The sequence below is a fragment of the Sylvia atricapilla genome, chromosome 5 (assembly GCF_009819655.1).
Source record: "Sylvia atricapilla isolate bSylAtr1 chromosome 5, bSylAtr1.pri, whole genome shotgun sequence".
Taxonomy (NCBI): Eukaryota; Metazoa; Chordata; class Aves; order Passeriformes; family Sylviidae; genus Sylvia; species Sylvia atricapilla.
The window spans coordinates 23,208,468-23,223,651 of record NC_089144.1 but is presented as its reverse complement, the minus strand read 5'-3'; the positions used below and the strand labels follow the sequence as shown (position 1 = coordinate 23,223,651).

General features: G+C 53.7%; 1 protein-coding gene across 9 annotated transcripts in view; it reads left to right on the top strand.

Annotated features, from left to right (window-relative positions):
- Positions 1-15,184, top strand: part of PPP6R2 (protein phosphatase 6 regulatory subunit 2) — a 55,427-nt gene that overhangs the window by 22,433 nt on the left and 17,810 nt on the right. For all 9 annotated transcript variants that reach the window (XR_010743597.1, XM_066318954.1, XM_066318955.1 and 6 more), the window contains exons 3-8: positions 4,941-5,186; positions 8,019-8,205; positions 8,919-9,056; positions 10,442-10,507; positions 11,364-11,476; positions 14,140-14,253. Coding sequence is in view for 8 of the 9 variants with exons in the window: in XM_066318954.1 (XP_066175051.1) it covers positions 4,960-5,186; positions 8,019-8,205; positions 8,919-9,056; positions 10,442-10,507; positions 11,364-11,476; positions 14,140-14,253 (845 nt within the window). In the remaining variant the exon portion in view is untranslated. The remainder of the gene's footprint in view (positions 1-4,940; positions 5,187-8,018; positions 8,206-8,918; positions 9,057-10,441; positions 10,508-11,363; positions 11,477-14,139; positions 14,254-15,184) is intronic.

The window sequence follows — 15,184 nt, the reverse complement described above, 5'->3', positions numbered from 1 at the left end:
AAGCTGATTTGGGGCTTCACGTTCAGCAGGTTCAGTAAAATGAGATTTTATTCCCTGGAGCTGGGATAACTGTGACTGGATAACTGGGATTAAAGGTGGAGACCTCTTGGATGGATGTGTGGTCCTGGTGTGCTCCAGACTTCTTCCCATACTGGAATTGGAGGGAATTCCCTATGTTTTGGGTATTTTTTGTTGCTTTGTATAGCAAAGCTTAAAATTATTTATTCTTACAGAGGAGATAGGGGAGATTTTGTATTAAAACTTGGCAGAAAAAAGAATAAGCTTGAAATTCCCATTAGGAATCTCTGTCTGTCCAGGATAAAATCCACCCTGGGATCTGTTCAGCTGGGCCAGAGCTGCTGGAGTTGGGGTTGGCTTTGGGATTTTGTACTGGCTGTTACTGGGGTGGCACGAGGATCCTGAAACTCTTTTTGGGAATTTCCTTCCCTCAGCACTTCCATGTGCTCCCACCTAGTGAAAACATTCAGTGTTTTATTTTAGCAGGAATGGTCTCAAATGGGCCTAAAAAAATCAGTAAATCTTGGGAATTTTGTCCAGTTCCCAGGAGTTGCCTGGGGGGATCCCTCCCCTCCGCGTTCACTTCTCCTGGCCTTGGAGTGCGGAGAGCATTTCGGAAAGGTTGGAAAGTGCTGTGGATGTTCCTTCTGTGCCTGTGGTTGCTGAGGCTCAGGGGAGCCCTTGGTGACACAGAACTGACTGGGAATAACCCTGGGAGAAATGACAGCAACTCAGGGCCTGGATACTCCTGGAGCCCTGGGGTCAGGGGGGCTGGGAAAGGCTCCAGGACCGGGGACTCACCGGGGACTCACCTGGTGACTGTCACCAGCACCATCCCCAGGTCCCTTTGGAGTCACCTGGGACTGACCCTGTCACCAGCGCCACGCCCCCGGGTCTCTTTCCTGCTGTTCTCACTGCAGTTCCCAAAGGGAGCCTTGGGATGTGCTGAAGGAGCCGTTTCCTGGGACTGCCAGCAGGAGGAGGCTGGGAGATCATCTGTGAAAAATAAATAATTAAAGGACAAATTCCCCACTGGAATTCCCAGCCAGGAACTCCTCAGGCTCAGAACATTTTGTGTAAAACATTGATTTTGTCCTTTATGCAGATGAACAGCTCTGGGGCAGGTACATGTCCAGGACATGGCTCTGGGAAGGGCGGAAAATGAAATGAAATAAAATGGAAAAAAAAAAAAAAACATACAAAATACTGTACAAAATACTATATAAAATAACAAATAAAATAAAACACCCCCCCCTCCTCCCAGCTCCTAAGCAGATGGAGAAGGAGACAAAGAAGTGAACAGAGCAGAGGTGGCAAAAGGAGTCCTTTGTTTGGGGTCTTTAGCAGCAAGTGCATTACTTGTTGGAAGTTTTTTTAAGCTCAGCTAGAATTTTGTTGGCAGGGAATTGAATATTGCCAGTCCTGAGGAGGCAGGGTTTGTTAGTCTTGGAACAGGGAGGTTAAATGTCTCCTGCATTGTCCCAGACAATTCAAATACCCTAACACTGCTTTTTATCATTAATAGGAATTAATTCATGGGTTGGAAGCTAGTGCTGCTGTGCTGGGACAGAGGGGCTTTAATCCAGATGGGGCCCAAAGACACACCTACAGAAATCACATTCCCTAGTGACCTCAGGCTGCTGGAGGGCAGGGCTGAATGGGATCTTGGGAACTGGGAATTCCTGGCTGGGCTGGAATTGGCAGAGCAGCTGTGGCTGCCCCTGGATCCCTGGCAGTGGCTAAGGCCAGGCTGGACACTGGGGCTGGGAGCAGCCTGGGACAGTGGGAGGTGTCCCTGTCGTGGCAGGGGTGGCTCTGGAGGGGCTCTGAGGTCCTTTCCCACCAAATCATTCCAGGATTCCATGAGTTTTTGATGCCTACCCAGAAGATGTCTAATTGCTGTTGTTAATGAGCTGTCCCAGAGCCTGGTGCCCACAGGGGTTGCCATGGGGCTCTCCTTGGCTGCAGCCTCTCCCCTCCCTCCCAGCCCTGCAGCTCCTGCAGAGCCTTGGTGGCAAACACAGGGCTTGCGCTGACGCTGGGATATCCCTGCGTCAGGTTTGGAGATGTTCCCTGGAATGCATCACAGCAGCCCCACAGCAGGTGCTGACACAGAGCTTCTCTCCTGGAGCCCTCGTGGGTTTTGCTGTCATTGGATATTCCAGAAATAAAATCAGCAGCTGGGAAGGGCTTTGAGTGTCCACCTGAAAAAGGGAAAACAGCTCTGCTTTGCTGGTGGCAAAAGTGACCTAAATTGAAGTACTGAGATGGGAGAAGTGACAGATCCCATGGAATCAGGGAGTCCTGGAATGGTTTGTGTAGGAAGGGAGCTCAGCCCCTCCAGTGCCACCCCTGCCATGGCAGGGACACCTCCCACTGTCCCAGGCTGCTCCCAGCCCCAGTGTCCAGCCTGGCCTTGGACACTGCCAGGGATCCAGGGGCAGCCACAGCTGCTCTGCCAATTCCAGCCCAGCCCCTCTCCACTTTCCCAAGGAAGGTCAGACAGCTTTTCCTAGAGATGTATAAAAAGTTCAGGAAAGCCGTGGAATTGCTAGGATACAATGGTTGTCAGTTTGAAAGGTGAGAATTCTGTGTGGATTCCACACCAGTGGAGGGAATATTTCTGCGTTTGGGTTGATTGAGCCCCTAAACCTCCTTCACTGAAGGCCTTTGGTGCCAGATTTTCCCTCGGTGAATTTATAACCAAACAGAGATGGTTAAAAATACCCAAAGAACAGTTTGTGAGGAACACACCGAGCCCAGCAGTGCTGTCACTGCAGTGTCACATAGGTTGAACATTCAGATGGCTGCTCCCAACTCCGAAATTCACTGCTGAAATCCCAGAATCCCAAAATCCCTGCGGTTGGAAAAGCCCTTCCAACCCATCTAGTCCCAGCTGTGCCCCATCCCCACCTTGTCCCCAGCCCAGAGCACTGAGTGCCACATCCAGGAATTCCTTGGACACCTCCAGGAATGGGCACTCCAAAGCTCCCTGGGCAGTTCCAAGGCCTGAGCACCCTTTCCATGGGGAAATTCCTGCTGCTGTCCACCCTGAGGCTCCCCTGGCCCAGCCTGAGGCCGTTCCCTCTCCTCCTGTCCCTGTTCCCTGGCAGCACAGCCCGACCCCCCGGCTGTCCCCTCCTGGCAGGGACTTGTGCAGAGCCACAAGGTCCCCCTTTTCTCCAGGCTCAGCCCCTTCCCAGTTCCTTCAGCCCCTCCAGGGGCTCCAGACCCTTCCCAGCTTCGTTCCCTGGACACACTCCAGCCCCTCCAGGGTTCTCCAGAGCTGCCCCCAGGATTCCAGGTGGGAAAATCTTGACGTGTAAAAGAAACTCAATTTTTCCCCTGTTCCATGTCCTGGTTTTGTGAATGCTTCACTTGGAGCTTTACTGTGGAAGTTACACCATGAAGGACTGGGATATTTAAAATCTAATGGGAAAATTTGGTTCTTCAGCCTTTTGCAAGGCCCTGCTCTGGTGACTGGAAGGCAGAGTCCCCTCCATGTCATTCCTGAGGGAAAATGGGTTTTTAAGAGTACAACATTCAGTCTGTCCTGTAGCTGGGGTTACACAGACTGAGACTGGTCTGGTGGAGGATTAGGCATGGGAGCATTTTTGGATGCTGGAAAAAGCCAAAGAAATGGATGAAGAGAATTCTGTGTGCAGAAATGAGGATGTGGGTTAGGTTAAAAACAGCTTTGTGATCCTGGTTATGGAATCACATGGTGCTGCTGGATCATCTGGGAATGAGGCACAGGGACATGGCTCAGCCCAGGGCCTCTGTGTGCAGAGTGTGGGAGCCGGGGTGGCACTGCCCAGGATGTGTCACTTGTGTCCCTGGGGAATGACAGCTACGGCCTGGTGTTGGTGTTAATGGCTGCAGAGGGACTGGGGACAAGGCCTGGAGGGACAGGACACAGGGAATGGCTTCCCACTGCCACAGGGCACGGCTGGATGGGACATTGGGAACTGGAATTGCCAGAGCAGCTGTGGCTGCCCCTGGATCCCTGGCAGTGCCCAAGGCCAGGCTGGACACTGGGGCTTGGGAGCAGCCTGGGACAGTGGGAGGTGTCCCTGCCATGGCAGGGGTGGCACTGGAGGGACTTCCCACACAAACCATTCCACAATTCCATGAATTCTGTACCTGGTACTATGGCCAGAACCAGGACTTTGGAGGGTTGTTGAGCTGAGGTGAGATGGTGAGGGGTGGAATTGGAGGAGGAAATGTTAAGCAAAAGGAAGAACCCTGGAAGAGTCTCCTAGGGGTGTACAGTGCCTTGGTTTGGTGTAACTCATAGCTTTTCCAAAATTCCAGCTATTAGGAAAACAGAGTGGAAAAACATCATTAATAGAATTCAACAGAGAGAATCAGGATAACCAAAAGGCAAACAAGGGTTGGGGTAGGGGTGGATGGAAATGAGGGATTCAAAGTGCAGTGCCCCAGGAAAGACCCTGAGCCTGTGCAAGGAATGGAGCTGGGAACGGTCTGGAGCCCCAGGAGCAGCTGAGGGAGCTGGGAAAGGGGCTGAGCCTGGAGAAAAGGGGGACCAGGGGGGACCTTGTGGCTCTGCACAAGTCCCTGCCAGGAGGGGACAGCCGGGGGGTCGGGCTGTGCTGCCAGGGAACAGGGACAGGAGGAGAGGGAACGGCCTCAGGCTGGGCCAGGGGAGCCTCAGGGTGTATTTTAGGGAAATTCCTTCCCCAGGAGGGCTGGAAAGCACTGGAAGGGGCTGCTCAGGGCAGGGGTGGAGATTCCCGTCCCTGGAAGCGTTCAAAAACTGTGGACATGGCACTTGAGGACACGGGGTGGTAGTGGATGGGGTTGATGGTGGGACTGGAAGATCTCAGAAATCCTCTGCCCTCATGATTCCCTGATAATCCATGGTGGGTGTGGAGCAGTAACCAGTGCTTTCCCACCCCCAGGCAGTCGTGTCCCATCACCATGTTCTGGAAGTTTGATTTGAACACGACGTCACACGTGGACAAGCTGCTGGACAAGGAGGATGTGACGCTGGAGGAGCTGATGGACGAGGATGACGTCCTGCAGGAATGCAAGGCCCAGAACCGGCGGCTGCTGGACTTCCTGTGCCAGCAGCACTGCATGGAGCAGCTGGTCACCCTCATCACCCACGAGCCCCCCGTGGACATGGACGAGAAGGTCCGATTCAAGTAGGTATTGGATCCCTGTTGCCCAGGACACCCCAGCCAGGGGCTGAAAACAGAGATTCCACCTGGCTTCTGTCCCCACTGCCAGGGGTGGCACCTCCTGGCGGGGAGGGAGGCTTTGGGCACTGCGGGTGTTTCAGCATTTGGGGTGTTTTGGAGGGAATTGTCAGGGTTTGTTGCTTTTTTTGATGGTTTAACATGGAGTTGGTCTCCAAAAATATTTCCTATTTCAAATAATGTCTCCAAAAAAACATAGCTTATATAATGTCTCAAATAATCAGGTCTCAGATAATGTCCCCAAAAAAATCCTATCTCAAATAATGTCTCAAAAAAAATTATCCTGCCGTTCCCTCAAAATCCAAACCCCCTTGAGTAGGCTTTTATAGGAGAGGGAAGCACAAGAGGTAGAAATCTCTGAACTCAATGGGTTTCCAATCCCACAGAACAAAGTGAGCTGGAAAATGAATAAAATCTGGGATGTTTACAGTGTGCTGCATGTCCAGATCCTGCTGATTTCAAGGATCACAGCTCCCTGCCTCTGCCCAGGCCGTGCTGAGCTCCTCACAGGGTTTTGCTTCTCACCAAAGTTGTGTTTATACATTTTTAACCCCATGTATACTCAAAAATATTGACATTTTGGTTTGGGGAGTTTGTTTGCCTTTGTGAAGTTTATATAAAAATAAAAGGCTGCTCTGACTATAAATAAATAAAACTGGACAGGTTTTTTCTGGTGGGAATGGATCAGGGCTGGGGTTGGTGTTGGTGGAAAGGCACAGAAATGGTTCAGGTCTGGTTTTGGGTCAGAGTTGGCAACAGTGTGATGTGGCTGTTCCCAGGTGAGTGAATGCCTGGGAATATGTGGGGTAATAACTTGGAATATGCTGAGGCTGCTGTACAAGATCTTGCTCTGAAAGGTGGATTTGGGACCCACCTGCACCCCAGCCCTGGGGCCAGCAGCAGAAGGTCCTAGAGCAGGTCCAGAGGAGCTGCTCCCGGGGCTGGAGCTGCTCTGGAGCCAGGCTGGGAGAGCTGGGGGTGCTTACCTGGAGAAGGATCCAGGGAGAGCTTCCAGAACATTCCAGGACCTAAAGGGGCTCCAGGAGAGCTGCAGAGGGACTGGGGACAAGGCCTGCAGGGACAGGACACAGGGAATGGCTTCCCACTGCCACAGGGCAGGGCTGGATGGGACATTGGGAATTGGGAATTCCTGGCTGGGCTGGAATTGGCAGAGCAGCTGTGGCTGCCCCTGGATCCCTGGCAGTGGCCAAGGCCAGGCTGGACACTGGGGCTGGGAGCAGCCTGGGACAGTGGGAGGTGTCCCTGCCATGGCAGGGGGTGACTTTGAGGTCTCTTCTCACCCAGCCCATTCCAGGACTCCCTGATTGTAACCAAACAGGTGAAGAATGAGGGAATGGGGGGACAAGGGTAAATTTCAAGAAGGAAATTCCTGCTGGGACACCGAGGGCTGGTGTTCTTGGAACATTTTCTTGGCAGCACTTGGGACTCCCAGACAGGGCAGGCTCAGAAGTGTCTCCAAAGCCTGGAGAGGGGAAGGAGGGTTTGAGCTCATTAGAAACCAGGGGAGCTTTTGGTATAAACAAAGGCTGAGTGGGAAGAATGGAGTCTGTATAAATCCACTTTTGGCTCCTCAGGAAAGGTTATGAAAGTTTGTGAAGTGGAACAGGGAGAAACTCGATAGCTTTAGGAGGATCTGGGGCTCAGAGTGTATGGAGAGGGGATCACATAAAGGCTTTATCCCTGAAACAGTGGGATGGAAGTTCATAAAGTTCACAGGGGAAACTGCAAAGAGGAAAAGTCCCCAGTAAACCCCATGCAAGCAGAACTTGTGAAATTAAACACCTGAAAGGAGGCTGGAGCAGGAAAAGGAGAATGTGAATCTTGGATCTGCTGAAGAGCTGCTGAGCCCAGGGGTGAGGGAAGCTCGGCACCCAGGGCCCGCGGGGGCAGAGGGAGTTTGGGTGAGCGGAGTTCCATGCAGGCCTGGGATGTGGTGTCAGAACGGGAATGGTGAGGGGTTGGGTCAGACCTGGGGCTGTGAGAGCTGCAGGTGCAGAACCTGCTGGGACAGGGAGAGCTCCCATTTCTCCCCTGTCCATGGGATGTGTATCCCAGGGAGGCTCCGCATGCAGATCTTTAGGAATTGTGGATGCTTTTTGCATGGAATGAGCCAGGGAAAGGAGAAATTAGTCCTTGTGTTCCTTGGGGGCTGTAAGGGATGAAAGGGCTGGAAGGTTCTTCTGAGTTGGTGGCAGTGTCATCCTCAGCCTCAGCACCTTGGGCAGCACCAAGCCTGGAACAGCAGCAGTAGGGCCTGAGGGGCTTTTGGAACCTTCAGGGCTGGACCTGCAGGAACAGGAGGAGGCTGCTGGGGAAGGGAATGGTGCAGAGAAAGCTCCCAGCTGGTCTGGATGTGTTTTAATGGCTTGTGTGGAGTGCAGAGCTTGCATTGCAGAGCTTGGGAAAGATCCTGGTGTAGAAACCTGGTCTGGTCACAGATGAGTAATAACCCATTGTGGGAAAAGTGTCCTCACCAGGGGGAATCAGTCATGTAATGGTTTGGGTGGGAAGGGACCCCAAAGCCCCTCCAGTGCCACCCATCCCACCTCCCACTGTCCCAGGCTGCTCCCAGCCCCATCCAGCCTGGCCTTGGCTGCTGCCAGGGATCCAGGGGCTGCTACAGCTGCTCTGGGCACCCTGTGCCGGGGCCTGCCCACCCTCCCAGCCAGGAATTCCTTCCCTTCCTGAGCCCTTTGCAGAGGGCAGACTCAGAGGGTTCCCATCTGACATGTGGCTGCTGTGGGTGTGTCACTGCAGGTACCCCAACACAGCCTGCGAGCTGCTGACCTCGGACGTGCCGCAGATCAACGACAAACTGGGCGGGGACGAGATCCTGCTCAACATCCTCTACGACTTCCTGGACCACGAGCCCCCCCTGAACCCCCTCCTCGCCAGCTTCTTCAGCAAGACCATCGGGAACCTCATTGCACGGAAAACAGAACAGGTAGGGATGGGATCTGTGCCCACCCAGGCAATTCCCCGGCACTGCTGCTGTCCCTGCTGTGAGCTTGTGGTTTTCCTGGGGCTGGGTTTAATGCCAGAGGTGAAATGGAGTCTCTGGAGAGTTCTTGGGATTCTTCAGTGCTGAGAGATGCTGGCGTGGACAGACTCTTCCCAGAGGTTAGGGTTGGGATCTGCCACAGCTGGGATATCTCCATGGCACAGCTAAAGCTTCACTTTTCATAGCAAGGCATTTTGAGGGTCATCAGAATCATCCCAATCCATAAACAAGGCCTTCCATCCTTCTGGAAGGGCTGATCAGGGATTCAGGAATACTCACATCCCAGTAAATACTGGGGTTTTAAGTGCTGCCTGGTAGGGAGCTTGAGAGGAAAGGAAAATTCTCCAGCTTCACTTACTTCTGTGGTCTTTGGTTTCTCAGTGGCACAGAGGGGAAAAAAGTTGGTTGAAAAGATCTGATTTGGCGTTGCCTTGGAATAAAAATTATTCCCTTGTTCCCTGGAGAGTTTCCAACCTAAGGTCAGTGGTTGAGACACAAACGAGAAGCTCCAGGAGTTGTGATGGAGCTGTGAGGGAGTTGTGAGTGTGTTGTGGGGGAGCTGTGAGGGAGTTATGGGGGAGCTGTGAGGGAGTTGTAGAGGAGCTGTGAGGGAGTTGTGTTCCACTGGCAGCTGATGCAGGCTCCTGTTTCCACAGGTGATCTCGTTTTTGAGGAAAAAGGACAAGTTCCTGAGCTTGGTGCTAAAGCACATCGACACCTCTGCCATGATGGACCTGCTGCTGCGCCTCATCAGCTGCGTGGAGCCCACAGCGCTGCGCCAGGATGTGCTCAACGTGAGGGCCTCCCCCTCCCAGCCCCTGTCCCTGCCTGCCTCGGGACAGATGGGGTCTGTGAGTGTGTTATCCCAGGAGCAGATCCACCCCTCAGGGCTGGAGTCGCTCCCTGGGGTCCCTCAGCCCCCTTGTGGCTCCGGGGCAGCAGCGTGGGTCACTCCTGGCAGCAAAGGGGTTCCCACTCATTTTTCCATGGAGCAGCCTCTCTTTAGTGCAGCTGGAGAGCGTGGAGAAGGGGAATCTGTGTTCTTCCCAGTGTTCAGAAATTCAGACATTGATTGGGACAGTAACTAGTGTAATCCCTTACCATGCTCAAGGAATCATAGAAACAAGGAATCCTGGAATGGTTTTGGTTAGAGAGGACCTCAGAGCCCCTCCAGAGCCACCCCTGCCATGGCAGGGACACCTCCCACTGTCCCAGGCTGCTCCCAGCCCCAGTGCCCAGCCTGGCCTGGGACACTGCCAGGGATCCAGGGGCAGCCACAGCTGCTCTGCCAATTCCAGCCCAGCCAGGAATTCCCAAGATCCCATCCAGCCGTGCCCTGTGGCAGTGGGAAGCCATTCCCTGTGTCCTGTCCCTGCAGGCCTTGTCCCCAGTCCCTCTGCAGCTCTCCTGGAGCCCCTTTAGGCCCTGGCAGGGGCTCTGAGCTCTCGCTGAAGACTCCTCCAGGTGGACACTCCCAGCTCTCCCAGCCTGGATCCCTGGGAGCAGAGAGGGGCTCCAGACCCATCCCTGGAAATGTTTTTCCTTGTAATGGAAGTTTGCTCATTTCTCAGGCAGCTGAGTTTGGGCATTGTTGGGATGAATTTGCAGGATGTCACACATCCAGCAGTTTTCCTGGAACAGGAGTGAGATGTGAATGGAAATGGGTGATGAGGGGCTGAGCCTGCAGATGAGGCTGGGAGGGATGAGTGGAGGGGAACCTTTGGAGAGAACATGCCTGGTTTGCCTGGGTTGGTAGGGGAGATAGGGAATGGTTTGCATGGAGAGCATGAAGTTGTGGAGCAAGGTGAAGGCACAGTGACAGCTGTTCCAACATCTGGCAGGAGAAGGAATTGCTGAGTGCGAGCAGCAGGAACAGCAGGAGCTGCTGGAAGAACGTGGTGGGGGTTCTCCCACTGCTGCTCAGATGGGGCTGTTTGTCTCTGGAGCATTCCATGTTTTCCAGAGGGCTCTGCCTGTTAGTTCCATGGCCAAATGCAAATGCAAATCCATCCCCATCCATGCTGATCCAAATCCAAATCCATCCCTGTCCCTGCCTCAGGGATGGGATTATAAGAGGAAAGGAAGAGTTTCCCCTTCCTGCAGAGCTTCCCAGAGCTCCTCTTGTTCTGAGTTCCAAGATACCTGATGAGGATTTTCTCTCCTGCTCTTTTTCCTGCAGTGGCTAAATGAAGCCAGGATTATCCAGAGACTCGTGGAGCTGATCCATTCGAGCCAGGACGAGGATGTGAGTGGCACCAGGGCTGGGGATTTGTGCTGCTGGGTCCTGCAGGGTTGTGGAGATTTCCATTTTCCTTGTCCAGGTGTCCTGTGGAGGAGGCACTGGGGATGGCCTTGGGATGTCCCATCCTCTGCTCAGCACCAAATGTGGGGGTTTGGATTGGTTTTGTCTCTTTTTGACTTCTTTTACTCCCAATTTCTTGGTTCTGTTGCCTCAGTTCATCTCAAACCTACAGACCATGGAGACCTTCCTGGAGTTAGGGAGGAACCTGCTGTTCCTGGAAGATCCTTTCAAATCAGCCACTTTATTCCATTTTCAAATCTTTTTAGCCCTGAGTAGGAATTCAGTTGTAAAATCCAGAAAATGCAGTTCTTTGAGCCAAATTTCCTCAGCTCATCCCAGGTCAACTTCCCTCTGTGAGAGGAAAACTGGCAACACCCCCATGGGTTTGTGTTGGAGGAGATGCTGAGGTACAGCAGCTCCAGAGAGGCTTTGACTGATGGCCAGAACCAGGGGATGAATTCCTCAAACACCCCTGGAAAGCCTTTTAAATCCCAGGAATTAAATGGTGAAGGGTTTTCTCCAGCAGGAGAGCTGAGCAGTGGGAGGAAGGATGGAATGTTTGTGTTGGGAATGTGTAGGTTAGCAGGATTGGGCGGAGAAAAATGAATCCTCATCCCTGAGCTCCTGAGCTGCTCTTGATGGTCATGTGTGGGCCAGTCTCCTTTGAGTGCAAAGCCTGTGGATGCTGCTACTCCAGCCCTGAGTAACTGCAGGAGAGCAGGAGTGGGATTGATCCTAGCCCGAGCATTCCCAGCCTGGCTGGGCTTGGCACTGACACTGCCTCTGTCCCTGTTTCCAGAGACAATCCAATGCTTCCCAGACCCTGTGTGACATCATCAGGCTGAGCAGAGACCAGAGCACTCAGCTCCAGGATGTCCCAGAGCCAGATCCACTTCTCACAGCACTGGAATCGTGAGTACTGGGGGCACTGGGGGTGGCTCCTGGATGACTCTGCAGGGAGCAGACAGAGCAGGGATGTTCCTTTTGAGCTGGAGCAGCACTGAACAGCCTCTTCGGGGATTTGGGGTTTGAGGCTCTGTGCAGAGGCAGGAGAAGGAGTCAGGGAACCCAAAGGTCTAGCCTGATCCAGGATGAGCGGAAACCCAAGGAATTTCAGCCTGGAGAAGGGAGAGTTGTGTGGGGACCTCTTAGCATCTTCAGGGTCTGAAGGGATCTCAGAGGAAGCCAGAAGGGGATTGTTCATCCAGAACTGGAGTGCCAGGACAAGGGGAATGACAGGAAGCTGCCAGAGGGCAGGGAAAGATGGGAATGGATTCCCATCTGGGAGGGTGGGCAGGCCCTGGGCTGGAATTGCCAGAGCAGCTGTGGCTGCCCCTGGATCCCTGGCAGTGGCCAAGGCCAGGCTGGACACTGGGGCTGGGAGCAGCCTGGGACAGTGGGAGGTGTCCCTGCCATGGCAGGGGTGGCACTGGAGGGGCCTTGGGGTCCATTCCCACCCAGACTATTCCCTGACTTCCTGATTTCCCAAATAACATTCAGTGTGTACCAGAAATGTTGATTTTCCCAGTTTTGCTCCATTCCTGCTGTTGTTCCTTTGCTCTTTGCAATGAACATTCAATTATTTATGTCCTGTGTTTTCTACTTCTTATCGTTGCTTCAAACGTAAAAACTCTGGGAGATTCACCAGGAGACTGAAACTAAAAAAGGCTCTTTTAGGCCTGGAGGCAGCATTTCATCAGGAAAGGGCTGGAAGGAGCCGTGGAAGGGACTGGGGCTCCCAATTCCCCTGAGATATTTCTGTCCACCCAGAGCTCTGAATTTAGATGGCCTTGGGGATCTTTTCTCCTGATCCAGGGCTGTCAGTTCCTCCATGTCTGTGGGATAATTTCTGGGACAGGAGCTGGTGTGTCCAGGTGGGAATAAGATGTGGGTCATCTCAGCACCGGGAAACTACTGGGACCATCCGGGTCTTGCCATGTAGCTCTGCCCCTGCCAGGATCTGCTGCTCTTCTCTAAATTCTTCATTTCCCTCACTGCTCCTGCAGGAATGAGGTAGATCCAGCCTTTGTGCCATGGCCTGACAGAATCCTATGCTAGGAAAGTGTTGACTTTTTGTGGAATCCTGGAATGGTTTGGGTGGGAAGGGACCTCAGAGCCCATCCAGTGCCACCCCTGCCATGGCAGGGACACCTCCCACTGGCCCACACTGCTCCCAGCCCCAGTATCCAGCCTGGCCTTGGACACTGCCAGGGTTACCCTGGGAATTCCATCCCAGCCCCTCCCCGCACTCCCAGCCAGGAATTGCCAGTTCCCAAGATCCCATCCAGCCGTGCCCTCTGGCAGTAGGAAGCCATTCCCTGTGTCCTGTTCCTCCAGGCCTTGTCCCCAGTCCCTCTGCTGCTCTCTTGGTGCTCCTTTAGGCCCTGGAATGTGCTGGAAGCTCTCCCTGGAGCTTCTCCTGTCCAGGTGAGCACCCCCAGCTCTCCCAGCCTGGATCCCTGGGAGCTGAGGGTCTCCAGCCCTGGAGCAGCTCCGGGCTCTGCTCTGGACTCTGTGCAGCAGCTCCAGGTGCTGCTGCTCTTGGGCTCTGGAGCTGGAGGCACTGGAGATCACATCCCTGACTGGAGCCTGTGGCCTCTCCTCTGTGTCAGTTCTGAGCCCTCAAAAGTTTGGAGATGGGATTGCAGCTCGGTCATTCCCCCTGTGAATCCCAGGACCTTTAGTGAGGGCTGTGATTCCATGCAGTGGGAGGGGTGGTAGCCATGGAAGATAAGGCACTTCCAAAGTTTTGTGGTAATTTTAGGCTTTCTTGGTAACTTTGGAGGGGAGTGTGGGACCCTGCTCTTCCAGGAACCATCTCCAGAATTCCTGCCCCAAATAAAGGAGCATTTTTTGGGCAAAGGGATTCTCCTGCTCCTCTTCTGTTTCTGCTGAAGGTCACAAAGCTCATTACCCTTCCTGGCCAATTCTCCCAGCATTACAGTGACCTTTTGACTTTTGGTTAACTTTTATCATCCCTGAACCAGGAATGAATGATCAGTGTGAAGGAAGTGGGGTCAGGGAATGATCCAAATCCAGGTTCAGGAGCTGCTGGCTGGGTGCAGTAAAGGGAATTTGATTCATTACAGAAAATAGACTGCTTTTCCTGCCTCTGCCTCCCCTGCTCTCCTGACAGAGGGTATTAAGATGCTCCTTATTCAAATAATCCTCCCTCATGAATTATTCAGCTGTTTTTTACATTTTTGTCTCATATTTTATTTATACCCATGGAAAGGAGACTTTTTTGCAATGTTAGAAAATAGTCAGGATTGGGCTGTGAACTCCAGGGATGCTGGGTTTGGCTGGATGTGGGTTTGGGGAAGGCAGGGAAGGGACTTCCCGAGGGCTGGATTTTGGGGAGCTGTCGCTGAGGGACAGAGCTGAGATGTGGTGGAGAACTGGGGCTGGGGAGCAGGGCTGGCCTCATCCTCCTGTTCCTCCCGCCCATCATTCCTTGGTCCTGGCACAGAGCAGCGGGAGGAGCGAGATCTTCCCCCTGCCCTCGCTGGTTCCCAGTGAAGGCTGCAGTGGTTCCAGTGTGAGTGTCCCCGTGTGAGTGTCCCCTGTGTCCCCAGGCAGGAGTGCGTGGAGCAGCTCCTCAGGAACATGTTTGACGGCGAGCAGAGCGAGACCTGCATCGTGAACGGAACCCAGGTGCTCCTGACGCTGCTGGAAACGCGGCGCTCCGGGTGAGCCGGGACCGCCTGGGGGCACCGGGCTCACTGGGATCACCGGGACCACCCGGGATCACTGGGGTCACTGGGATTACCGGGACCATTGGGATCACTGGGGTCACTGGGATCACCTGGGATTACCGGGATTACCAGGATCACCGGGACTGCTGGGATCACCAGGGTCACTGGGATCACCGGGGCCACCGGGACCACCCGGCATTACCGGGATCATTTGGATCACAGGGATCACCCAGGACTACCAGGATCACCAGGGTCACTGGGATCACCAGGAATACCAGAGTCACTGGGATCACTGGGGTCACTGGGGTCACTGGGATTGCTGGGATTACCAGGATTGCCTGGATCACCAGGACCACTGGGATTACCGGGATTGCCAAGATTACCGGGGTCACTGGGATCACCAGGATTGCTGGGATCACTGGGATCGCTGGGGTCAGTGGGATCACCGGGACCACCCGGGATTACCAGGATTGCCAGGATTACCAGGGTCACTGGGATCACCAGGGTCACCAGGATCGCCCAGAGGCTCCAGCCTGGGCTGGGAGCGCAAAGGGACAGGCAGTGCCAGGACACAGGGAAGGGCTTCAAGATGGAAGAGTGGAGTTCTAGATGGGATCTTGGGAAGGAATTCCTGCCTGGGAGGGTGGGCAGCCCCTGGCACAGCTGTGGCTGCCTCTGGATTCGCTGGAAGTGCCCAAGATCATGGTGCTGGGAGCACCCTGGGACAGTGGGAGGAACAAACATTTGTTAGGTAACTCCTGGCTGAGCCATTTCCTTTGGAAGTGTTTGGGAGTTTGGAAACCCAGGAAGCACTTTGGGAATGTGGTTTGTCAGCTCTGCTGGGAGGTTATTTCTTGTCAGCTCCCCATGAGCTCGGCACAGGTTTGGTTGTGTGAGCAGCACCTGGGAAATTATTCCAATATTA